Genomic DNA, 27,561 nt, shown 5'->3' with positions numbered 1-27,561 from the left:
AAGTGCTTATTAATTTTAGCTCAAAATAGATCAAATGTACCACATGTGACTGCTGTATCATAATACTACATATCTATTTTTAAACCTAAATGGACTCTGGGAAAGTACTTTGCAAACTTTTGGCTTCTATTGCAGAGCAGGTTTCCCATATGTTCCTGGGTAAAGTGCCTCCTAATGGGGTCCTGGAGTATCCATTGGTCTTTCTGGCCGTGTTTCAAGCTTTTATGTTTTTTAATTAAAAAACCCTGAAATAAAGTCAGGTGAATTGTGTAAATTCTTTTTCAAAATGAGCGAGCTGGGAAAACTTCATCTTCTTCATTTCAGTCCTGAAAATGTTCAGATACTGCAAAGGAAAATGAAATTTATGCTGGACATCATGAGCTCAGAATCATAGTAATGGTTTTTTGTTTTGAAAATGCTTTCTGTGTGAACTTACATTCAACACCAAAGAAAAAATTGCTGTTTCCCTGTGTGTAAGTTACAAGCTTTTCAAAACTTAATGTCTGTTTTTAAAAATATACCAGCTATTGGAAAGCAAACAGTCTTTACCTTTCTCACTCTGCAGTCATGGAGTCATGGCTCAAAAGTTATGTTTAAGTTAATATGTATTTTGTAATGCCAGTTGGGATCTCTTTATCCCCACTGCAGGTGGTCCAAGTTAAATGTTAGGACTTTTCTATCAGAATCTCAGCTCACCAAATTATCAGTCATGAAAATGGATAAAGTAAGAGAGAGTCACCAAGGCAGTAAGGAATTTTAGTCATTTCTAGGTTGAAAGCAGCTGTAGAATACAACAGATAAGTCTGTGGGAGAGCAGGTGAAATGTTACTAAACTGGGTGGTTCCGTGGCTCTGTCAGAGCAGGCAGTGCTGTTGTACACTGATTGTAGTTGGGCTTTTGAGCATAAATGTGTGTAATAGCTGCTTGTAGTAATTCAGTCTGAGAGTTACAAAGACAAAAATACCAATGACAAGCAGCACCATAGATGCCAGTATTTAACAACACATCGTAAAGGAATATTAATTATTTTTGCAGTCTGAGCTGCATCATAATTTGGGATCCAAAGAAGTACTGTTAAGTGGCAAACACTGACAAATGCAATCTACAATAGACTTCAGATGTTTTCATTGCTTAGCCTGTGAGCCAAGGAGCAGAAGTGCTCTGTAGGCTTCCTGAAGTTGCTTTTCATGCTGCAGTCTTGGCTCTGGCTGAAGAGATAGCACCCCAAGGTCAGATATTTGTTTTTTATTTCATATGAAGACATCAACATATTAATGATGCTGCAGCCACTAAGTTTTACAGCTTAGTGTCTTAATCAGCATCTGTAGCAGCATCAGATAAAAATGAAGGATAGCAAAACAAGATCTAGCAAATGTTAGCATTTGAGGAGTTCATTTTCTCAGCATGCCCAAAGTGTATCTGCAGTTTGGTATTCATGTCCTAAGTCAGCTATAGCCAAGTCATAAGTTGCTAAATTACTGAAGAATATTAAAGAAGTGGGTGTTTCATCTTTCCTTTGTGCCCAGTTGGCAGTCAGTAACTAAATTAAGCTTCATTTCAGTTTGAGAACTGAAAAGAGTTGAGATTGTGTTAAATCAGTTTTTGGCCTTTGACCTTCTAAAATGAATGTCTAAAACAGAATTAAGGGTGAACTTGCATATAGACATGGCGTATTGTCCTTTAAATTTAAACAGCTGAAAAATTGGGGCAGCGAGGGGTTAGGCTATTTTCTTCTTCATGTACAGTGATAGGCCAGACCTTTTTATCTAGAAATATTTTGGCTACACTACACTCTTGTAGGCTTGCATTGTACAACTTTTTTTTTAATAACATAAGAGAATAAAACTGTTCTAATTGTTTGAGACTGCTGGTAAACATGCTTTTTCTTGCTCTATAACTTACCCTCAAGCTCAGGTTTTGCTTTCCCTCACAGAAGTGGTTTCAGATGCAGAGCCTACATTCTGTCCTTCCTTAGCTCCTTGTTTCAGTTTTACCTCTGCCTTGTTCCAGGTCCCTAATGCAGTCTTGCTTCAGTTCTCAATTCTTTTCCCCCTTCCTCTGCTTTTTTTTTGCCTTTCCTCTGCCCAGTTCTGTTGCGAAATTCTGATTTTTGATGGAGTGTTGGTGACATTCTGGTATATTCTGATATTGTTATGTTCCCCATGCTTTTGTGTCATAGTTGTTCCTGAAGCGGACACTTAATGGCAGAGGAAAGGAGAATTTTAAGCTGTGTTTTAATGGTTCACTAATTACTTGTAAGCAAAGAAGCAAGCCTAGTTTCCTTTATCTTTCATATTTCAACCTGGTTTAGCAGTAATTAAAGTTGCTGGTGTAAATATGTCTTGGAAAGATCTATTTCACTCAATATGTTTTCTTAAGAGGCCTTAATTTGGGGTTTATTTGATTTAGGACAAGAATCAGACCTTATTAAATGTGGGTTTTTAATGTGTACTTATAATTCTCTTGATTTGTAATATGTCAGCCAATTTATATTGTTTACTGTCAGAAGGGTGATGTTAATCCATCTTCTTGTCTGATGCAAAAAAAAAATTAACAGCAATGTTTGAACTTGAGGATGCCAATTTAAGCATGAAACATCAAAATAAGTGTTATTTTTAATTTAAACAAAAACCAGTCAGTTTTATTTGAAATTGTTTCCCTGTGTATGGCTGAGTTTTCTATTAAATTTCAGGCTAGCAATTATTTTTAGACTACACAAATTAATGAGAACAGATGGAATGTATGATTAGAAATTTTAGCATATTGAGCAGTCAGGCTGAACTGAAAAATACTTGAATGCACAATATGTGGAACGAAATTATATCAAAGAGGTATTTGCAAAACCAGAGGTGCAAAAGGATTCTGTGAAGAAAGGCAGAGAGAACATCTGAGCTCAGCCTCCACTGCACACTGCCCAGGACATGAGTAAGTGGCCTCTTGTCCCGCAGGTGGCTGTGGCCAGTCGTGTGTCTGGTAATTTTACCTCTAGATGTGAGTGCACTCCTTTAAGGGTGTGAAACAAATAATTTCAACAAAAATTGTCCAAGTGAGAGGAAGGAGGAGAGGAATTTTTTCAAAATACTGTGTAACATATATATATATATTCGTGTAATGATGTTCATATATGATGTTCAGAATTAAAATATTTACCTAGAGACATTAATTGCGTTTTTTAATAGTATTGAGAAGAATTTGTCTTTGTAAAAAAGGAGGAGTTAAAGGTTCATGCTGAGTTTGCTGCCCTGCTATTTTCATACCTATTCTAGGTGACTGCCAGCATTTTGTTATCAGGGTTGTTATGGTAGTTATGGTTTTGTATGCAATTCTTCTGGAAGTGTGCTTTTCTTATCTATATTCCTTGAGCTGGTTGCTTTAAGTAGAACAAAATTTGTACCCAGGCTATCAGCCTTTCTTTCCTGTTTCTTAGAGTGAGTATATATGTACCCGTTTTTCCTTAGAGCAAGGAAGATAAACTTTGTGAATGGCGATGAGGCTGCAAGTTTTCTAGCAATGTATAAATGTATTGTTAGCCTCGGACAACTTTCCAGAAAAATCATGTATCAGCAGTGTTTTCAAAAATGGCAGTAATACTTTGCCTTATTTGACTGATAAATTAAGCTGATATTTTCTTCTGAAAGTGTCAGCTTTACTGAGATGAATGCAAATGTCATATGTTACCTAATAATAATAATATATAAGCACTCATTTTCACTTCAGATAAGTATTCATTTAGGCTTTTATTTCTTGTAGTTTAAGTATTGGGCTTTTTTTATCATATAGGAAAGGTGAGGAGAGGGCTCAGTTACTGCAATTACTAAGTTCATTATTTTGATACTTCACTTAAATGGGATGCCATGTGTTTCCTTCCACCCACCCTCCCAAGAGTGGGGGAAGGTGGATTTTATAGTGGAAATAAGTTTAGAAAAAATTGCCCAATGTAGTGCAACTGTTACCTCATTTTGGCAGTTGGCAGTTTTCTTGGGTAGATTTTAACTTGAGAGGAATTGGAAGAAAACCAGAACCTTCCCACATGCCATGTGACTCCCAGAAATAACAATTCTGTATTGAGCTTGTTAGGAAGAGCTATGAGCATCTGAGACTGGCTCAAAGTGAAACATGTTTGTTCTTCCAGGAGGAAGAAATGAAGCCTCTGGCTAGTTACAAACTTTAATGCATTTTTTCCTAAAATGGTTCAGGTAAATTAAGATGAAAACTCAAGAGATGTCTTCCAGTTCTGCCAAATTAGAGAGATTTTTATTTCCCAGAAATAAGAAGGGCCTGTATGATGCTATCATGGGATAGACTTTACCCATTCAAAAGAGGAGTATTCAAAACATTTTCTTTGTTTTGGAGTAATCACAATTAGGATGGCCTATCTTATGATGTGACCACTGCCAGATGAAGGATAACATTCCCAGTGATTAGCAGGAACTCCCTAGATGGTGAAGCCTGTTTGGCAAATGATGTGCTCTCCCTGTGTGCAGTGTGCAGTGGAGGTGTGCCCTGGAGCACACGGTGGTACCGAAGACTCACGGTATCCTTGTTCAGGAGGGCATGGGGTTGATTGTCACTGCTTTGAGAAGCGGCTTTTAGTGGCAATTCACAGTATGAAATACAGTGATTTTCAGAATGCATTTTTAATTACTCTTTGCTCTTATTTCTCTTTAGAGAAAATGAAAGGTAAATACAATTACAACTAATGGATATTCTTGTATCTAATTAAAAAGTAGCTTCAGGAAGATTTACAAGAAGGTTTACCTGACAGTTAAAAGCTTATATTACACTTAATGTAAAACTATTTCTTTATTTATTTTAAATATTGTTACTGTGGAAAAGTTTATTCTTTGTGAAATGTAATGGAGTGAGCCCTATTTCAAGTAGCCAGCATAACAAAAACCTGTTTATTAGAAAGAAAATATTTGGTTTTTAAACAAAATGAAAAATTGTCAAACTTCTCAGAATAAAAATATTATGTATTATCAAGCACTCGTTTTGCACCAAAAATAAGAAAAAAATTTATGTTCAGCACAGCTTGTAACTTATTCTCTGTATGCTGGTGAAGGAATCACTAGTTTCTTTTGATCTTTTAAAAAAAAGTCTTTGATCATGTTGCTTTGAAAGGGAAAATACAATTGAAAGGTTGAGGATACAGTATTAAGGAATTATATCTTTGCTGACATTCATATTGCATGTGGAGCTGGCATGCCATGTGAATTGTTTGACTTTGTTCAGAGAATTACAAAGACTGGTGTGTTTTTTCCATAAAAAAAGAAGAAAAGAAACACTATGCATTTAATCTTGTAGTGTTTCTATCCTGAAAATTGCTTTCTGCTTCCCTGTGCTTTTAAAAAAGTATAAAAACAAATTAAGTAATACTTTTAGTCATGTATTTATCTCATTCTTTGTAAATGGAAGAGTGAAAGAGATCTTTTGACCATTCTTCTTTTCCAAGCTTTAGTTGTTTTGGCCTTTGTTGTAAGGTAACACTTGGAAATGCCACAAGGTAGTGTGGACTGGGAAGCAAAGTGCCTGTTGCTTACTGGTAAACACATTTCTTAAATAGCCAAAGGCAAATGTTTAAGAATTTTTTTTTTCCCTTGGTAAATTATTTCTGTTACATCCAAACATAAATACTATTTAAGAATCTATTCAGACTAGTAGTAAATAAATTCATTTTATGTGAAATAAACTCAATGTAAGTTAGAATTTATAAATTAAAATGCATCACAAATAGGGAAAAAAATAAGATCTGTGCACTTTGTTGCTGCCTAAGAAAAATAGCCAATAATTAGAATGTTGGGGTGTGAATTATTTCCCCTCTAAAAAATCTGAGATACTCAGTTGTGTTTGTACAACACATTACAGAAAAATGACTGAGTACTTTTAAAATTTTCTGTTCAGTATTACAGTTTTTGTACCTCACTCTTTGTTTGGTCTTAAACCAGCAGATGGCATTTGTTACTCTGTTTAAGTGCAGACTAACATGAATTTTGTAAACACACCGTAATTAACTTCAGTATATAGAGAGATCTTGTTTTCTGAGCTGTGCTTCTGATGCCTCTGCATTCGTGCAAGTTCCTGTAGTTGAGATTCCACTAACTTAGCACAAGGTGTATTAGGGGCATATAGCAAACTCCAAAATGCCCTCTTACACATTGTGCAGGCTCTTGTCCTGTGGCCAGCAGCATCCTCTCTACTTCTCAGGGTATAGTGCCAGTGTTCCTCTCTAGCTGCTGTGGGGGGCAGTGAGTGCGTCACTCGTTCCGCTGTTTTATGGGGTATCTGAAGTTGAGCAGGTTGGTAGGAGTGGAGGGACCAGGGCTCTAGGGCAGCCTGTAATCTGGTGAGGCACTGGAGTACAGGGGCTGTGTAGTGGTGAGCACATCTCTGCAACACATGGCCAAATGTTTTGTACTTCACATCATACTTTAGGAAAGCCACTACTGTATTCTGATTTGCACTCCGTACTCCTTCAGTCTATGAAAAAGTACTATCCCTTCCAATAGAGTTACTTTGGGTTTGCTTTCTTTCTTATTTGGATATTTTTCTAATTGAACCGAAGTGTCATATAATCAAGGAACTCTCCAGTTTTGGAGAAAAACAAAGGTATAAATTCAAAATATTTAGCTCAAGGTGGAGTCATTTGTTTTTGTTTATTTTTTCCTCTAGGAAGTGTGCTGGTGATTTAAAATGCAGATTGGCTTCCTGAAAGTGCTACTAAAATGTCTCTAGTTACTCTAGTATTTAGCATTCTGGTCTTTTACCGTACGATACGGATCTGATAGTGGAATGTAGCTGCTAATATAGTGAATAATTTTTGCCTATGATACTTCAGTTTAGGTGAACATTTTACTTCTGTAATTCTCTTACTTCCTGCCATTATCCCGTGTCAAAAATTACCTGTAAATATGACTCTGTATCACTCAGGGTTAATAATAATTTGCTATGTGAGGCACTCTGACTCACAACACGTAATGCTTAATGTGTCCTCAGAAGGGGTTTTCTGACCTAAGTGCCTCTTATGGGGCAGTTCCTTATGAGTTTCTTTAGCTAAGTAGCTAAACCAGGGAAGGATAGACCAAACCTGTAGATTTTGGGAAAAGTAGAGCTGCTCTACCCAAAGCTCCCTGTAGCCAGGATCCTCTCCACAGCAGCTTCTCACCTGCAGGAGCCTTTACAGTTCCTGTGAGAGCCAGATTTTCAGCATCCCTGTTCTGATGGGAGAATGGCCAGAATGGAAACAGGGAGCTTCTCCTTGAACCCAGTCAGATACTGAGCAAAATGTCTGCCTACTTCTTCTAATTCAGGAACTTCATCTTACTCATTTTGGATCGATAACCCATTAATGCTCATTATTAATCAACAGTAGTAATTAGTTTGATGTAAGTTAAGTGGACCAAAACCTTTATTAGCTGTTAGGTTTTTCAGAGTGGCAGAGCTACTGAGTTCATGCTGTATTGCTTAAAATTTAATCTTGGATTTTAATCTAAAAATTCCACACACTTAAATGTTTTTTCTAGACCTCACTGGTTCAAAAGCAAAAACACTTTACTCCTGGCAGACTACTATTTTGTGTAAATATAAGAAAAACCACTTACATAGGTACTTTCCCTTTTGCTGAAAAGTAACAAGTTTCATACAAAACTTCTGACTATTGTAAACTATTGTAAATTGTGCTAGAACATAACTACAGAGGGTTATTTGAGCACTGTGTGATTTGGAAGGGCATGGATTTCAGATTTCAAGCAGATTTCACAAGTACTTTTAGATCTCTTGTACTTATGTGAAAGCAGCTGTTTCAAAGATGTTTCCTGGCTAACCTTTGTTTTATTATGGAGCAGTTGTGTAATTTTTATTCAGACTCTGCCAACGTCGATCTTGCAGTCTGAACTGTTGTATTGGCAAGCACCAGTGAGCACAGAACCTTGAAGGAAGCTGTGAGAAAAGCATGGAGCAAGGTGATGTGTTAGGAGAGAAATCCAGTTGTCTTTGGCAACTTGGACAGTTTTGTGGAAGATTTGGCCTTTGTACTGAGAGAGCTCTCTGTCCCCTTCTTGTTAGCACTAGATCTGGGACTATGATTACAAGGTATTTGATTTCAAAAAGGCCAGATAATGTGTTGGTAGAAGTGAAGAAACTTGATCTGCTGCCATGGTGTGTGTCCACAGAAAATCACATCATCTTAGATGATGAATTTGTCAAATTTTGAAAAGAAAATTGATGGGAAGAGCAAAAACTTTTAGCTTACATATGAAAAAGCAGATGCTGAATTTGATGTTTTTCTTTTTTTTTTTTTTCCCTCCAAGTTCTCACTTATTTTTTTATTCATTTCATGGTTAACAAGCAAATGATGCTGTTTGACCATGCAAGCTTACATGAATGCTTCCTGCTAAGAGCTGAAGGTATGAAATGTGTGCTGCAGTTAAACTGGTGTACAGTAGATGCCAGTAGAGACCTACTGAGTCAAAATAGAAATATGACCAGTGTTTCCATAGCAACAACTTCCTCCTGGCAGTCCTATTTATAGCAGTGCTGCAGTCCCAGCCTCAGTGCAGCTCTCAGAGGGACTCTCTAGGAAGGGTTAACTTTGTTAGAAAAAACGTAGGCATAAAGGTGCACTAAAACTGTATAGGTTTGCTTTCTTGGGTTTTATTAAACAATGAAGTTACTGATTGTGTTTATTTTCTGTATGTATGTTTTGAAATATCTTTGTTTCAAAATGGAGAGCCATTAAATCTGTAAGCTGTGAGCAAATACTGCTCCTCCTTCCATGTGTTTAAGAAGAAATGCAACCTAGTGGAATAGTGCTGGATGTATAGTGAAAATCAAAACACATCTGCTTTTTCAAGAGCCTTTTTCTGTCTCTCTTTCTACCCATAATTCCTTCGGAAATATGCATGCCTGGCAAGACTCAAAATGGATTGTATTCAATTACATAATTTTGGATGAAAATGTAGGGGGGTTTTTAAGTTACAAAAGGGCTATCTGTATACTTCGTTTTACATCCTTTTCTTTCAAGGCTTATATAACTAGAAAAATACCACACATATTGCCTAAGGCTTATAGCACAGACACTCTCAGTTTTTATATATATATAAATATAGTGTAATAAATTTGAAAGTCATTAAATTCTTATAAACATTCGTATTTTCTAATTCAAATTAGATACTTAAATTGTTTTCTTTTTATGAAATGTGTTGTCTGCGTCTTTCAACTTACAAATACTTTAATGGTCAGTAAGAGACCTGCAAAATTTGGCAAGATCCCTAAGCTCTTAAAAATGGAGGATCCCCCACTAACACTTTGTGTCAAGTAATTGCTCATTCCTTTTGTAATGAATAATAAATGCTGAAGTTGGATTTTCATCTTTCATTCTTGAAATAACTGATGCATAAAGAAGAAAATGTGTTTCATCAAGTCATCAATTTTTAAAGCAAATAAATAAACATTCTTTAACCTCTAGGAAAAAAAGTTTTTTATTAGTCATTTATAAGGTTTGTTTAAGTTATTTTTTCCATTGATTACAAAAAAAAGCAGAAAAATGTTGCAGTATGTCTCTTTAATGCAGATAGAGGCCTCCTGTGAAAAAAAGAAATATTTTAGTTTAAAATAATATATTTAATATTTAAAATAAGATAGAAAATAATATTTTTATTAGAGAAATAGAACATGAAACCAGAAAAATACTAAGTTTCAAGATTTGGAATTAAAACCTAAATTTTAGTTAGTTGTAGGTTATCTGAAATTTCTTTTGTATCCTAAACCCATTTTTCTAGGTTCTGTCAAGGAATACAGTTAATTGTCTTTAAAACTCTTGTTCTTAATTGCAAGGTTCTCAGGGTTAACCTTCAATAAACACTTGAAATGATGTTATTTGTACAGTCCTGCTTTGCCTGAATATAGAAAAATGCACACATTATCCTTTAAAAATATTTAAAACAATTTCCAAGTAAAGTTACAACACATGGTAACATGCTGTTACTCAACCATCTGGGTCCTTTGAGGAGAGAAGTGTTCTCTCTTTCTTAATCCTTCATTTTTAAGGCTTGACTGGTAGGGTAAAATTTCTTCTTAGAAATTGAGAAATACCATTTTAGCAGAGATCATTAAAAACAATAAATTGTCCGTGTAGCTACCTGGTAGATTCTTTTTCAGCAGGGAGCTGGAAGGTCTGTGTCTGGGTTATAGTGCTGTGTGTTGTAACATGCCACAGGGCATCAGCCCCTGGGAAATCTGCCCAAGGTCATGGGCTGGCCATCAGGAAAAGTGTAAAGGCTTTGTTGCCTTTATCAGCTATGGAGACCGCTATGTTAGCCCTTGTCCTTGGCTATCGTCATGATGGAGTTTTTTATAAAATTATGGGAGAATTTTTACTGAAATGCTATTTATCAAAATAGCAGAATTTGCACATGCAATATTCAAATTCAAAGTTGAATGTCTTACCGCTCTGAGTTTTTTTATGTGTTTTAAAATTTTGCCAAGATTTGGTGGCCAGAAGATAGCAAAAATAAAATTTCTGTCTAAAGGAAATTAACATTTCAGTGTTGACTTTGGCTGCAAGAAATTGGAACTTCGTTACCTCTTACAGAACAGAAATTTCAGATTCTGTTTTGCATTCTGTTCTTCGTCTATAGCATATAAATTACTTGGTGTAATAATTAATTGGAAGATCAGTGAGTCAATAAGATAGAAGGTTAAGTAGAAGGAAATAGGAAGTTCTGCCTTTAAAAATCATGGACTTCGTGTGAAAACACTGAAAGCCATGTGGGATGTGGGTTTGTATGTAGCTTTTTGTATTGTCAGTGGGCAATGCCAGTCAATGCCAAGAATTTCCTAGGTTAGGAAAGTGTATTACTATCTGTGAAAATGTGACCAGCACTTTCTTTTCATGTTTTATGTGTGCAGAACTTCTGTAACTGTGTACATTGGCAGTAGTTCATAAAATTCTGGCAAATTCAGGCTTTCTCTTAGGATTTCTTCTAACAATTCCTTTTTGGTTTTTAAACCACTTACTTCTGCAATGTCAGAGGATGAGTATTTATGATTCTTATTTCTGGCTCCTAACTCAACTGTCCAGGTCAGACATTTGGGTGCATTGAAAGCTCTGAAGTTTGGTGGGCAGAGTTGCTCTTTGGCAGTTTCCACATCTCTCCGTGGACTCAAGATGGCTGGCAGACTCTAACTTACATAATGTGAATTTTGTTAGTTACTGTCTTTCAGATCAGGGAAACAAAATGGTTTAGCTGAAGACCTGTGTGAAAGATAAGATGACAGTAGTGTAAAGGCTCAGAACCATGGGAGAGGAGAGAGACAAGATAAGCACGCCATCATACAAGGTAGCTTTGTTTACTGGAGAAAACAGCCAAAATTAGAGAGAATATGAATCTCTTGGAAAGATTCCCTCAATGTCCAAAGACTTGCAGTGAGCTACAGGGGGAGCACATCTGTACAATTCCAGAGAGGCTCTTCAGCTCCAGGAAGTTCACCATGCAGGGAATAAGCATCTTGATGTTGTCTTAAGTATTTTTTATATTGTTGTGTGAGAGGTGCATGGCCTTACTCTGTTTTAAAGTGTTTGGTTATGTATGGCGTGTAATATTGCATCTCTGCCTATTTGTGACCCCTGGTAAGGCAAACAGATCCTCATGATCTTCACTACCTCTTGTTTCTGGCAGCAGAGCCTTGAACCAATGGGATGTTGTGGATGTCATAATTGGTCTTGGAATAGAGCAGGTGAAAGGCTGGAAGGCATGAGGTGGCATCCAGGGAAGGCTGTAGCACCAGACCCTGATGGAAGAGCCCCCTAGTCACCACCAAGACAGCTGATGCTGACCCAAATTGGCAGATGGCTGTGCAGAATGTAAACATTAAGACAGTTGGTTCCAAATTTTGAACAGGGGCTGGCGAAAGAAGTTACATTTCCAGAGTATCTGGAGCCTGAAAGCACAGGGCATTCCTGGGCTTTGTGTAGAGTCTAGAAATAAAATGAGTTGTGCTGGCTGAGGCTGATCACAACTGTAGCAGTGCCCATGAGGAAGAATGTAGCCAAATTTGTAAAGTCTGTCTGTCGGCATTTTTATTGTTTAATCATTGCAATGGGCAGTTTGTCAGCATGAGGGTTTTTTTCTGAGGCACGGGGCTGTTATGAAATGGTTATATAATGTCCAAGGGTGGGTATCTGCTGACATTTGAAAACTATGCAGTGAGAAGTATGGTGGTGAAAAATGAGAGGTATGTCTTTAACACGTGTTGACTGTAAGACAGGAGACAGATTGTGGAAAAGATATTTCAATCTTCCTTAAGAATAGCCTAAATTTTTAAGAAGGCACATTGTAGATGTGCAGAAATGTATGTGTTTCCATTTTCACAAAAATGAATATTTAGTATTACCCATTGTAAGCATGCAAAATTACATAATTTGCAAATTAATATAATGTTAAATGCAGCTTTCAATTTATTTTCCTTTTATTTTGTGGCATTAAAAATTATACTATCTAGAGTACTCCACAATTGAAAATAGTAAAATTACTTGTGAAAGAATGAAATCTTATCAGTAAAAAGTTAAATGCATTTGGTTCATTCACAAAGTAGAACCAAGTTTGAAAAAGTAAAATGCAGTTGTGTTTAAATGTGTGATAGAATTCAACTTCTTCACTGATTTTTTTCACAAAGGAGGAAAACAATACATTTTTTCCCTCCAGTAATAAAATAAGTTTTATAAAATAAGTAGTGTTTGCCAGTAACTTCCTTGCTTAGGTAGTTGATTAGTTGAAAGCATGAGTTTACTAATGATTAGATTCCAGCTGGTTATGTTTGCTGTGATGATGTAGTCCTCCATCTTAATAACAGGGGTGGAGCTGCAGAATAGTTACTTTTGGGTTTTTTCACACATGGTTGTGGTAAATTAAAAAAATATCTATCTACTTTCTAATCTTTACTTCTGAACAGGCTGTTTGTAATACTCTAACATAAAATGTGTATTTAAATATGAAGTGTAATGCATTAAAAAGCTATGAGAACACATGCTAGACAAATTATTGCTTGTTTTTAAAAAACAAAACACTTTTCAATTTGCATGAAAAGAGACTTTTCACTGAATAAACCGCTACATCACAGAGCTTTCCTTAACAGGAAGTAGAAGAGAGTCGTGGTTAGCAAACATTGCAGGCAGGAAGCCCGACACATGCATAGCTCTTAGTGGCGCTGGGTCGTCCAGCTGCCTTCAGATGTTTTCTCTTTTGCTTTTGTGAGAGTTGCTGGTGTGTGTAGATGGTAGGGCACAAGGAGGTCCCTTGTAACCAGGGCACGGGGACAGCCACGGCGCTGCAGAGACTGGAAGGGTTCGCTAATCGCCTCTTCCATAGGCACTCCAAGAATGGTGCACATGAGCAGAGAGCGGCTCTGGAAGATGAGAGCCAGCGGTGCTCTGAGTTCACTGTCCAGTGGGACGAAACAAGTAAGTGTGGGGAGGGGTTTGTTTCTTTTATAGGTGTTTGCTCTGTGGTTTACCTTGTGAATGAAGTGTGACCACTGATGTTGGGGTGGATATGTTCTGGGGCAATTTTATAATTCATTACCTAAAGGTATTAATGGGAAGACCATATTGCATCAGGCAGGGGGAGATGGGGGCTGGTTCATGGGCTGGTGGCTGGCAAGAGAATTTATCCCTCTTTCCTTCTTTTCTTTCAAAACACAGTTGACTTGTTTTGGCAAGCCCCACCCCAGTTCTTCTGAATTACTTCTTTCATTTTCAGATTAAATCAGCGAGTTCAGCAGAAATAGAAGACTAACTAAAGACTAGAATGTTCAAACTTTGAAATAGGCAGACACTGCTACACAGATTAAACTTCTAATTATAGGGATTTTCATAATTCATAGTTTTATTTTAAGGGATATATACATCAGAAACACTCTATATAGTGGTAAACAATATAAAATTGTGTTTGATATTAACTTAGTGTGGGAATGCTGATTAGCTTGAATTTCTTAGTTAGTGAACATTTTACAGTATTATTTGTATGGATTAAAGTTTTCATGATTGTATTTGGAGTAATAGAAGAGATTTCCAAAAAATCACAATCTTAAAAAAAATGACATTTGATTTTCTTTTTAATTTTAAAGCTGTGTAGTATTTTGCAAAGCAATTCTTGTCTCTGGTTAAATACTCATTTTAAAATGTTACAATATGGTAATTTATGATAATTTTGTTCCAAATTTCAGATTCATTGATGGATTTGAGATAGCACAATTATTTCAGTTGAAGATAGGCCATGTTGGAAATGCTTAGCATCACAGTGTTACCATGAAGAAAATCAGTATTTATATTTCTTGCTTGAAATTTAAAATATTATATGAGTAGGGAGTGAATCTATTCTCAGAGGATAAGCAGTAAACATGGAAACAAAAAGGTGTTAATGCAGTGATCTAAAATAGATTAAATCTAGGTCTCCCAAATGAGATGGGAAAGAATTGACTCATTTTGTTAGGAAGATAAATGATGAAAGTGCATAAATTCTGAGCTTTCACTTCTCCATAATATTTTCAGCTTGGTAAAAATAGGTGCATACTTGTGTTTATGTAGAAGCTCTTTTTTATGTAAATAGCTATCTGAAAAAATAACACTGAAGCATTTTTGTTTATGTAACATGAAGAAAGTAATGGTAATGACCCACTGACACTCACAAATTGCGACCTGTTTGTGTACAAGTCTAGTTTTTCCCCCCTCTGTGTAAGGCAGGCTTCCTAGTGTGGCATGTTTGATGAGGAAATGGACTGTTGTGTCTCTTGATAAACATGGTGAAAATGGCTGTTCTGTGAATGCTATTTTAAGTCATAATTAAGCAGAGCACTTGCATGCAGTTTTCTGAGCTGAAGTTGCTGAGCTGGTAGATGAATTATGGGTGACTGTGTAGCTTTGGTTTTGGGGTGAAATTCTGAATCTTTATCCTGAAACTCTACTTTCAACCTCTAGATTATTTTTTAAAAATAATAATTTAAATTACTGTAGGTACCCATGAACTGAGTGCACATTTAAAGGTTCTCATTTTACTACCACTGTAGCCAGAGTGATAGAGAACATAAGGAGTACAGTGGAGGAAGTAATTTCTGTCTACTTCTGGCTCCTAATTAGATCTTCAGAAAAATACATCACCTCTGAAAATAGTTTGTAAAACATGAAAGAGAAACAAGGTGTTTGTTCATTCTGTTTTGGTTGCTTTGTTTGTTTGGGGGTCATTTTGTTTTGTTGCGGGGGGCTGGGGGGGTTATATCCAAGAGTGCAGTGTCATAGAATTGCCTAGAGCTGCTGAATTCAGCTTATAGATTAATTTCACAGAAAGTTTAATGAATAAGCAGTGGTTTAGAAACATGCTGGTGTTTGTCTTGGAAGGATATTTGAATATTCTCAAATATTCTGCCAATGTCACTGCAACTTTAAAACCTTAGTGTAAAGTCTTAGATGAAGCTACTTAGCAGACAGCATGAAATACTCTTGAAGTTCAAGGCAAAAGCACTCTGATTCCTGAAAAAAAATTGGAAAGTGTCTTGTCAGAATTTCTCTTGTGTTAGGCTTCAGGTAGAATCCATTTGAAAAGGAAGTTAATGTATTTATATCTTCTGCTGTAATGAAATACAATAGCAGGTCTGATTCTGTTCTTTTACAAGCAGTTTCTGCTGAAGCTCTGGGTTTGCTGAAGGGGAAGGAGCTGCTGCCTGTTTGGGGTGGACTTTGTGTTGTGGGTGGCTGTTGTCAGTGCTGTGGGTTTGAGTAAATTGCCATGTGGTCTATGGCCTTAGGGGATTTTCAGTGGTTGAGTTTGAAACTTAACATCTTTGCTTTGTTATTTTGATACATAAAGCATACACTTTCTCTGACTTGCCTTGGATACTTGGTTGATGCATGAAATTAATGTGTTTTGTAATATGCTCAGAGTCCAGTAGGGCAGAGGTAGCGCAGGGCACCACGGGCCTTGGAATCTGTTTTAAAAAGCTGACTGAGCACACATGTGATGGTACAGCCTGGACTGGTAACCAGGTCAGTTGTGCTGCACTGCCCAAGGGTGAAAGGAATGTGATGGCAGCCATCAGAACGATGCATTTCATTCTTTGTTTAGAGGTCCTGACTGTGACCACTTGCAACTATATGGAACCTACATTTTGATTTTTGCTTTGTTTTTTTAGTTGCTTGTTGCTCTTTGTAAAATTGAAATGGGAAAGGAAAGGAGAACGAGGCTGCTTGGTTTTGAATGTAGAGACAGGAAGATCAGTGTGAGTCTTAATTCTTGAACCAGTAAAAGTGTTTTCCAAATCTGCATAAGAATATCTACAACTTGGATAACTGAAATGGTCAGGAGAGTCACCGCTAGTGCATCTGCCATCTTCATAGTCCTTAAATTGAAAGCGGATGGGTGATGAACAGTCAAGGGAATATCATTTGGTCTCTGATTCAAAATAATACCAATATACTTCCAAATACAGTAGAAGGATTTATAGAGATTTAGCTGAATGGTTACTTGTATATGTGTATGTAGAGAGAGAAAAATGAATACGAAATATAAAATAATGTACAGAGCATACTGTATGAATTGCTTAAAGCTTTAGAATAACTACTAGTTGGGTACAAGTCAACAGATAATTCTGGTCTAAGGTTGCCATGGAAACAACCAGTGCTTGATATAATTGAGAACATCTTAAACCCTCCTGGTGTTTGCATGCTTTTTTCCCCTGCCATTTTGAGTTGCTTTAGACATGAATAGGTAGCATTGGTCAGAACAGTAGTAGTTAATGAGCAAAACCAAATACCCGTGTCCTGAATATTGATTTTGATATTCTACTGGTATCTTGTGCTTTGTAGTTTTTTTGCATCACAAGGAGCTCATAAGGAAGAGCAGCTCTCTGGATTCTGTGTGCTCTCTTTCTGGTTAGTGTGTAAGTGTGTTTAGAGATTGAAGCACTGATTTGGTAGAGATTAACATACTTCATCAACTGTTGGATTAATATTTGGAGCAATATGTTTCTGAAAACTAGCTCTTCAGCATGAATGGTAAGTCTTTTCTATTCCCTTTTGACACGTTTTTTTGTTCCGTCTTCACAATCAGGGAAAATCTACCAGGTTTCCCTTTCTTGTCTGCAGAGCTGCATCGACTGCTGATTTCTTTGTTTTTGTAATCGACTCACTGTGGGTTTCTGTGTAAAATTTTTAGTCTTAAAGATTTGCAGTTTTTTTATTAAACAGTTTGCTTTGCATGACTGGTATTTAGTGTTTTAAATTTTATTTTAAAGCTTTCTTTTGGAAGTATCTGATTTGGATAATTTTGTAATTGAATATATACATGTCTGTTCACTTAATTTTCTGTGCCACTCATAATAAATTATTTTCTGGGAATTGATACAAATCAGAGAGGCCTTCTGAAATTATTGTAATCATCACCTAAAAATTCTGATTAGGCTTTTGTTGTTTTTCATCTGAACCAGCTTATTCTGCTATAATTTTTAGTCTTCTAAATGCTGGGATGGCAGAATAGTTGAGGTCATTCATGGAAGTAAGGGAGGGGAGTCTCACTTGAAATGAGATACTATAATAGATCTAGTAAACTTATCAGGCAGGTATTTACTTTCCAAAACCACCTTGATTACTTATTATAAGGTACTTTGAATATAATGGAGTTATGAAGTGCTATATTCTTACTTGTAATATTATTGAAAGTTGTTTTTTAAATATATACTCTGTGAATTTGTTTCCTTAGAAAAAGATACCCTTTGAAAATTGTTTGCAAAAAGCCCAAATATGCTAGTTTCCAAAATGATGCCTTTTTGTTTCAGATAGTCTGGAGCTTTGGAAAATGACTTGAGACAGAGTTTTTTTGAAAAGAAAGAGCAGTTAATCATGGATGTGGGGTTTGTGTGCATGTGTGTCCGTGTGGTTTTGCTTAATCCTACAAATTTAAAGGACCATTTTTACAAAGATTTCTCTTGTGTATATGGCATGAGATAAAGACTGGGAGGAGTTATCCCACTGCCTTATCTAATATCAGCTTGTCTATACTTATCTCATACAAATGTGTTGAGGTCATCTTCCCCAGAATGGAAAGTGTGGCTGTCATTTCCTTGGTGTACAAAGTACAGATGTCAAAACTGATACAGTTATTAAGACAGTGTTTCAATACTTTGTACGTACATGATGGAGATTTGTGGTACAGCATCATTCATGGCTGTTTAAGTAAACCTAAATGCAGGCTGCCCCTGAAAGTGGTGTCCCAGCCCCTGCTGGGTGCTCCCCACATCCCTGCAGGGGTGCTGGCAGGTAGGAGCACAGCATGGACCTGGTGGGGACTTGGTGTAGCCAGACGGGCCCACGGCCAGCCTGCACTTGCCCCTCAGGGACGCAGTGGCATCCCGACATCCCCGCCACCACCTGCCCTTGCTCAGCCTCTGGGGGAAGCGGGGGGAAGTGACAGCCTCCCTGCACTTCCTCCATGTCATGCGGCCGCCTCGTCTGCTCGTGGAGAGGTCTCTCCTGGGGTCTGAAAGTCTCTGCTTTTCACCACTTGTTACCAGGCTGGCTCTTCCATCATGTTTTCCTGTTTCTCTTACCATTAGGTGTAGCCTCCACAGGAATTGAGATTTGTGGAAATCAGCTCTGTGAATGTTGAATTTTGGGTGATTTTGGTTTGGATATTCTCTTATGATTGAGTCAGAAAAGGAATAAATTTCACATAAGCTAGGTGAGAAAGACATTATAATAGTTCGTAACCTCAACAATTGCATCGGTTTTTTGTTTCTTTACTGGTGTGGGTTTTTTGGGGGATGGTGGTTGTTTTTAGGCTTGGGGTTTTTTCTTTGCCCTGGGGGTTTATTCTGCATTTTGCATCTGTAGATTTCATTCATCTTGACATGCAGGCTCCCAGTTCCATTAAAAAATAGAAATAAATAGCTACAACTTCTAACAGGTGTTGATTCCCCATCAAAAATACCTATGAGTCTAATTTTGACAAGGGAAAGGTGACTATCTCCTGCTCCATCAAGATTCAGTCTTTGCTGTAAACATTTCCCTATTTAAACCACTTAATGCTTTTCAATGCACTTTTGTGGCTGTCTTCACTGCAGCAGTGCCACATTACACCCTGTCAGCGGATAAAATCAGATGCTTTCCTTGTGAAAGATGGCCAAGATGCAAGTGAAACCTTGATGAAAAAGTGATGTATTTTCTTCAATTGCAAATACAAGTGGCTAATTTTTTTCCCTTTTATTTCTTTTTTTTTTCCCTCCCCAAAAAAGCTCTGGTTACATGATTAGATTTTTTTTTTTTTCCTAGAAAAACTCAAAGAAAAAGCTGTTTTTCTATTTCTTTGGACTTGGATTTTTGTTTTGAACAGCTTGAACAGATAAAACTGTAAGGTCAAGTAACTTTAATAGCCCCAGCTCCCAGGGCTGAAAGGTATAGTCTGCTACGTTTTCCATTCCACTGAGAATAGGCTTAATATTCTGAAGTGTCACTAATTACATGATTGGGCTACTGCTTTCCAATACTGCAAATGGAGGCAATTGCTGATACAGACATTTGTACTCAAAAGACAGTTACCAGAAGTGTGTGGAGACAGATGGAGCAGTACATGGAAAGGGCGTGGGCCATGCTGATGGACTCTGCTGAAATATTGTCCAGTTTTGTGCACACTAGAGCATAGGCATGTGTAAGGAGTGAAGGGAGGTAGTGTAAATATCTTAGTTATGTGCCCTGGGAACATTTTTAAGGGCAAGGGACAACAAGTAGCAACTGATTATTCCCACTGCTCAAAAGATTGTAGAAAATGGAAGGATGCCATGGAATTTCCAGGTGCCAGAACCATACAATTTCCTATGTGTGTCTCATGGGGCTAATGCTTTCTTCTTTTCAAAAATTCCCCACTGTTACCCATTAGCCTCTGACAGCAAACTAGGGCAGCTTCTTGGGTGTTAACTTGGGTTCATGTTTTGTTCTAGTTCTTGTACAAAATATTTGAAAAAGGCAACACAGAAGTTGCTGCATTGACATTGTTCTTAAAATGGATCCACGTAGTGAACACTCCTTCACAGTGCTTGGTTTGGGATAGAAGCAAAAAATGAGTTTAATAGAATCAAGGTTTCTTCCAAAGGAACGAGTATTTGGAATCTTGAACTTTGACTGACTTTAGTCCCCATTGCATTACTTACGTATATTTTGTTATGAGAAAGATTTGTTTCTTGCCCTGAATTTTAGTTTACATCTCAAATTGTTTATATATTTGTTGCTGGTTACTCTGAGAGTTGCTGTTAGTTTTGCTGTTACAGGCCAAAGTTCACAGGAGTTTCCCAGCTTTAATTATGGAGGTTCTTACAGACAGTTTTGTAACTTGCACAATGTTTTTGGTGTTTTTCCTTATTCATTCTTAGCTGTTGACAGATACCCCAGCCCAATAAGAATTAATGCACTTTAATTTCTTTAGCTTTTTTTTCTTTTTCAGGTTTTGCAGTTCAGTTCTATGCAAGTTTTATGCCTGCCTTTATGCCAAATAAGTGCTGAATTTACCCAGTTTCTCTCTAAAATATCATTCTTTGTCAGAATGGATAATAAACACTCTTACCTACTTTTTGCTTGCCTTAATCCTGAGGCAGACAAAAACTTGTTATTCACTCCATGTGTTGAATTGTGAAATGTGTTTATTTACATAAGACTTCCTTATTCAGGAAGCCAGTCTCTGCTATTTAAGGGTATAAATGAACTTCTCCTGCTTGGTTGGTTACTGCAGGCAACCCTTTCCTGTAAATATTGAAAGCATGTTCTGCTGGAGATATGTCAGTGCAGTGATGTGTCAGAAGCTCAGATCTTGTGAAGAGATGAAGAGCTATTTTGCTGATTTACCCTGACAGCTATGAAGATGTCTTGCTGATCCCAAAGTATCTCTATGAAAATTTGTGGAGTTTTATTAATGCAAGGGCTGGGACAAGGTAGCTTATGGGAAGTGGACTTTGACATGAGTGCACATAGACCAAATTTGGTGCACCTACTATTATTTTTATGCCTTGTATTAAACGTTTGAAAAAAAGAAGCAACAAAATAGCTTCTCTTCTCAAGTAACTTTTTAAATGCATCCATACAATGAACAGCCCCTGCAGCTGTTTAGTTTGGAGTATAAGGAAGAAGTTAGTTTAGTAAAACTTCTAAAGGTTACTTTTAGAAGGAAGATCTATTTGTGCATGAGTGTGTGTGATATTATTCCCTGCTTGCAGGGAATTCATTAGTCAATATGCAGATCAGATCGACTACCTGCAGATTTATGCCTACTGTCGCTAATAATCTAGCCATAAAGCCTTGTCTCAGGGATAGCTGCCTGGCAGTATGTTATCCTTTGTAGTCAGGGAACTTTTACAAAGAGGAAATGTGGGGCAGTAATCTGGGGAGGGAAGTGGGTGCTGACCAGTTAGCCAGAATCTTAATGGTGCAGAAGGGCAGAGGGCTTAACCAGAGGGAATCTGCAGCAGGTGCTGTAAACATTTTTCTTGGTAAGTGGTTTTGACTGTAAGAGGAAAATCTGATTTTTTTTTTTAATTTGTATTAGCTACTAGAATTTGCTAAAAACCTTTGCTCAAAAATGTGGTACATTTACAAGGTATTTTATAGTAGTGCCCTAGAAAATGTTGTTCTTGGAACTCATTCTTAAAGTGTATTCTTTTTCTTTCTCCCCACATGGTAACCATGGAAATATGTGCACTGCAGGAACAAAAGATGTTTGAATTTTCAAAATTCTCACACAGTTTTCAGTTTTCTTTGTTATGTTGTTAATATCTGTTATATTTCACACAGGAAGGTGGTCTTCTACACTACTGGTCCTGTGGTAGTTGTAACATTTTAGATTATTTGCTGGATAAAGTTCAGCAACAACTATAGAGGGTGGTACTGCACAGCTGCAGCTTAATTCCCAATTGCTTACAAAGTACCTCAGTGTATGATAATTTAGGATATTACATGTTAAGGTTCTTCACACAGATTTTTTCTGTATGAACAAATTTTTTAGGTAGGGAGTGTTACGTACTGCATTTGAAAGTAATTGTATTAAACACATAATTAATTTTAAATTTTAAGATAATAGAATTATTCAATACAATAATTGAAAATCAATAACTTAAAATTAGAATTCAGCAGTCCTGTGTGGTGTGTTCATGGTCTTGTCAAACTAGGACAAGCTGGTACCCTTTCAGAAAAGGAGCAGGTCTGTCCCCCATGTTTGTCCATTTCCACCCCACTTCTCCCTTTCCTCACCTTGGGAAAAGCATTCATGGGAAGAAGAGGGAGCTGCTACTCTGGTCATTCCCTGCCTTCTGCCCATTACTTTTTAATCTGGGCTGGTTCCCTGACCTGGCTTGGCAGTCAGACCCAAGAATGCTTTCGCTCTTTCAAGGAAGGTCATTACAGAGAGGCAGGAATGAGTGACTGTGAGAGGACAGCACTGGGGTGTGGGGGTTCTTTCAGCCCATACTGAACACTGAACTGTAGCCTAACAAACCAAACTGCTATTTCTTGGACTTTTAAGCCTCAAATCATATGGATTGTTGCAAGAGAAGAAGCAGATTTATGAATGTGTCATCTCCTTCTATGAATGCTTCAAGGGCAGGAAAAAGGTATGAGAGAGACTTCTTTCATTAAGCCAAAGACTAGTTTTAACATATTCCAGAGCTAACTGAATGCCAGTTCTAACTGGCCCATTTAGAGAATTGAAACAAAAACCCCAGCTCTAATCAACCAGCAAAAGGTTGCTAATAGCACTTTAATTTGAAAGGGAAACTTGGGTAATAAAGAGGGGTGCCAGCCTGAGGGACCAAAATACCTGAAGGTGGCATGGAACAGCTCTTGGCCACCAGGAATCTGCAGCAGACTTTGTCACATCCTATACATGGATGGGCAGATGAAGATATTCTGCTTGTCAGCATTGAGGAAATCTTGCATATAATTATTACTTCAGGATTTGAATAATAGATCCTATGTTGGATCATAAATTTTGCTTGGCTGCTATGGGGCTTTTGGCATTTATCTTCTGTAGAGAGAGAAGTCACTTCTTAAAGTATGTTTGTTTATTAATTTTGATGAACATTGGGTCTGGGTTGTCTTGTAGATCAAGAAAGCAGAGTTTTATCTCATCTGTATATTTTTTTGTGGAAAATGGTTGAACTGGGACATATATGCATGTACAGCTCTGCTGAACAGTGCTAGTACAAGATTGGTTGCATTTGTGACTGAAAAACTTTCCTGATTTGCATCATACATTTGACTTTACTGATTTACATTATACATTTTGCAGGGGGTGAAACAAAATTTCAGGGATTCCTGTCGTAAGTGGCTCTGTTATCTGGTTTGCTTCTGTCTCTCCAGTGTGGCCCCTGTTAATACTACACTTTTTGGCATTAGCAGGGTTTACCACTTCTGAAGCAGTACTTTGGTATTTAAGAAAAGAACGAGGGAGAAAGACTGAGCATTGGATTTGGAAATTAAATTGATTATATTATCTGTAATAAAAATAGAAGGAAGTCAATCTGAATGTGGCAGTTGTGTGCAGTAGAGTATCTACTGCTCAGAATTCAGCAAAGATCAGTGTTATCTCTGATAGCTGAAAACCTGGCTCCTGTTCTGGTGTGTCTTAATCTGTCACATCTCTTGTGCAGGCTGTTGCTGTATAGCCAGCCAAGTAAAGAGGTGAACTGGGTTCTTTGCAGAGCTCTTAACTGTTTTAAATTTGCTTTTATAAAATTCACAAAATACTGTTTAGCTCAAGACATCAAAATAATGGACAGGATTAAAAAAAGATTTTGCCTGTGTTCCAAAATTGAATTGTAATGGATAAGAGCAATTTGTATTTTACAATTGCTTCACATTTTAAATTAACTCCTGAATGTGCTTCTACAAAGATTAGATTCTAGTGCCTTCTTCTCATTTTTAGGCACAACAGCTGTAACTGGCCTTAATTTACTGTTCATCCTGTTTATCTCCCTTTTTTTCCCACGCCTTTCTCCTTTCCACTTCTTCCTGTCCTTTCTGGTATTCCATAGAAAGGTTTATAGTTAGATAATTAGCGCTTCCATTTTAATAAGAAACTTATATTAAGTTAATAACTCTTCCATGATCATGTATCAACTAAGAACTTTCAGGTTTTGTGTTTCAGCAAATGGGCTGTTTCAGAACTGCACCATGTGTTTGGCTCTTTGTTTTTGGGGAGTGTTGGGTTTTGGTTTTTTGGTTTGTATTTTTTAACTGAAGGGAAGGTTCTTACCCATTCAGCTGGTAAGTTGCTTTGCTCTGCATCACCTGTTTTTATCATTATTAGTGTTTAAAGAGAAATATAAAGTCAAAACCTTGCTCTCAAAGTCAGAATCATGATAAATGAGAAATTGATGCAGTTCATTTACCTAGCCCTAGCAGAAACAAGACAGACTCCTTGCTGGTCAGCTCTTCACAAGAGGGCCAGTGGCTGTGCTCACTGCAGTGTTCAGACAAAGTGGACTTGCCCTCGACCAGGCTTATATCACCTGGACTTTTTTCACCCACCATTTTCATATTATGAGAAACAAAGTGTTTTGGTTTTGTTGACAGTCTGTTTCAATGATACCATTTTAGTTTGTGCTTTGAAGTGTTTTCCAGCTATTAAAATGTTAACTGGTGCTCACACTGCTTCCTCTGAGTGTATAATAATACTTAACACTTAGCTGTGTTCATTTTGAAATACTTGCCAGGGCGGAGAAACCTTATTTTGAGCCTTGTTATATTATTCCTGCTAATCAAAAGAGAAATTTAAAAAATTAAGACAACAGGTTAATGGTATAAGAATGGGACTTAGAACTGGAATCAGAAGCTTCTCACTTGCTTCTGAAATATGGTAACATAACCACAGGATTGACTGAGGTATCTATATACATCTTGATAAAGTTTAAGGCTATAAATACACTTTTTATAAAAATGCAATATACATATACATTTACCAGAATCTCTTCATACATATTCATTTTTCCATTAAATGATTTAATTAAATAGCCCATTTAACTCCAGACTTCAAATGATTATATTACAATTTTGGAACAAAATTTGAATTGTATTTTGATAAAGGGCATTTTAAATACCAGACAGAGATTGGCATTTAGCACAGCAGATGGGGGTTTGTAGTGGTGCCCAGTGTTTAGTCTTAATCAGTTTAGTTCTTGCTTTCTTGCCGTGAATCCTAGCCAAATACTTTTTTTTCCCCCCCTTACACAAAATAAAATCCTGGCTTGCTGGCACTTGTGGGAGATGTGATTGAGGATAACAAATACTGTGCATGTGGGAGGTGGGAGAAAGGCAGAGTAACTCATGGTAACTCTCAGGACTGCTCCATCTGTGACCCCTTTCCCTCTGCTGTCATTGCAATCCTGCAACTGAGAGGTCCTCACCCTTTTGATTTTTTCCAGGAACTTTCTTCTGATTCACTTGCTCTTAAACTGTGGTTTAGGTCAAAGTACTCATACCCTTGGTTAACAATTTTTCTATAAGCATGCTAACTTTTCATACAAAAGTTGATCAATAAAACAAGCAAACATTGTGAACTGTGTGAATATGCTAATAGAGAGCAATTTCCTCTTGTTTGGGGGTGGGTTCATGGGTGTTTTGGTTTTGTGTGTAGCAAGAGTTTTTTCATTTGTTTGGGTTTTGTTGGTTTGTTGCTTGCATTTTATTTTAATTTCTCCTACGCTGGCATTACCTAGGAACCTCTGGGTTCCTCTTCCCTCAGAGCACTGTTCCAGCAGACTTTCCTGCTTACCCTCATGTTGCCTTGGTTCCAAGTACAGCTCTCCACAGGCCACCTGTGATATGCAAGGCGGTAGCTGAGATCGTATGTTGTAGTGGTTGTACTGCTTCTGACCAAGGTGAAGCGAAGCAGGCTAAAGTTGTAAGACTGCTTCAGGCCATTCGGTTGTGGTCCTTGGCCATTATTCCATTTCTTCCCACCTTCTTCCGGATCTCACCAGATTTTCTGCTTTGGGTGTTTGCATTGCACAGAACCTGCCTCTCCTGCAAATGCTTGCTCATGCTGGTCACGAAGGGCTGGGTTTTTGAAGTGTGTTTGTGCTTGCCTAATCCTGGGACAACTGGTGCATCCTCTCCAGTTCCAACTGGTGTCCTTCCTGCCACGTTCAGTTGTTTCTGCTGTGGTTCTTGTTGTGCTGGTGCTGTTACCTGTGCTTCACTGTCTCCTTCCAGTACCTTCCTTTCTTGAGCAACAGCTCCTCTGGCTTTGGTTTCAGCCTCCACACTCCAACTTCTACTGTACCAGTAAACCCAGTCTGAGCAGGGTCTGTTGCTGATCTGTGCATACACTCCTTGCCCCACTCTCATCTTCCCTTCCCTCAGCCATAGACAAATGATCCTTGCTCTTCAGTGTTTATGGGAACCTGTATATCCACATCTCTTTCCTTAGTTCCTTTTTTTTTTGATAGTCTTACAAAATTCAATTGTACTCATATGGTGTCCATACTGGATCCTGTGTACGTTCCACTTTGCGTACAGTAACTTCAGCTGTGCGGTTTAGACGTCTCAAGTTGCTGTTATTGGGTAATAGGACTGAAATCTGATTGAGATTTTTTTTTGGAGATTGCTTGGCACTTCTGTGCTATCTACCACATGCCATGCAATTCACACATGCTGTCTTCTGGAACAAAGTGCTAAGTAGTGGGAAGATCACCCGATTACAGGTTTTATTGTGATCCAGCATGCTGTGATGAAGATAGATACACTATTGTTAGCAACAGTTCCGTGGATGTGTATGTCTTGGAATAGATTAATTATTAAAGATGCCAACTTGATCTCCTGAAGTTTTCTAAGATGTGCTTATTTCTGTGATGCATCATCTTTTTTTCATACTGATTTTAGCTGCCTTTGGTGCTTTTTTTCTTTCTTTGCTCAAAGATTCTGTGATTTAGCATGAGTCATTCTGTCTGTGTGGGAAAGGGCTGGTTTATTACAGGGTCTGTTCCTGAGTGGGGAGGGGAAAGGGTGGAATGTATTTGTGTTTTCTATGTGTTTGTTGTGGAAATGCATAAAACTTTTTTTTCTTCTTCTCTTTCTTTCCTCTCTTCATCATCTCATCTGTGTGGGTGAATGTTCCTGCAAACCCTTGGGGAACCTATAGAGACGTTTGGTATGCTCATTCCTTCATTAGTGCCCAAAGTCACAGATGCTAGGTACAGTTATACTAGAAAAGCAAACAAGAGCCACATTGTCATATTGTAAAGTGGCTAAAAATGTGCACTTGAGGACAACCTCGAAGTCATCGTCTAATACACCTATTTGTTTGCATCATCACAGTAATACCAATGGCCACTGCTACCCAGTTGGTGTAAATTTTGGTTCTGCACTTGAAAGTAGAAATTAAATCCGTTCTCCTGTAGCAAGAGCTGCTGTTTTGTGCTTGAGAGATAATTTTCAAAAGTTCAAATTCCAAGTCATGTTTTGAGAAATGACTGAAGTGCGTGCACTTTAATTCCCTAAGTTCTGTTTGTAAGCACTTGTGGAATTGTGTTGAGGTGTAG

At 37.5% G+C, this 27,561-nt stretch overlaps 1 protein-coding gene across 4 annotated transcripts in view; it reads left to right on the top strand.

Moving 5' to 3' along the window:
- Positions 1–27,561, top strand: part of PRKACB (protein kinase cAMP-activated catalytic subunit beta) — a 66,995-nt gene that overhangs the window by 18,570 nt on the left and 20,864 nt on the right. The window contains exons 1-2 of one of the 4 annotated variants that reach the window (XM_069023007.1): positions 10,760–10,779; positions 13,365–13,456. The exons of 1 other annotated variant lie outside the window; for it this stretch is intronic. In XM_069023007.1, coding sequence (XP_068879108.1) covers positions 10,763–10,779; positions 13,365–13,456 — 109 coding nt within the window. In that variant the 5' untranslated portion in view covers positions 10,760–10,762. Of the gene's footprint in view, positions 1–10,759; positions 10,780–12,195; positions 12,232–13,252; positions 13,457–27,561 lie in introns of those variants that run through there. 2 more of the 4 variants (XM_069023006.1, XM_069023005.1) reach the window with 2 other exon arrangements.

The sequence above is a fragment of the Aphelocoma coerulescens genome, chromosome 8 (assembly GCF_041296385.1).
Source record: "Aphelocoma coerulescens isolate FSJ_1873_10779 chromosome 8, UR_Acoe_1.0, whole genome shotgun sequence".
NCBI lineage: Eukaryota > Metazoa > Chordata > Aves > Passeriformes > Corvidae > Aphelocoma > Aphelocoma coerulescens.
Note: the sequence above shows the minus strand (reverse complement) of the source record. Positions and strands in the feature narration are given on the sequence as shown.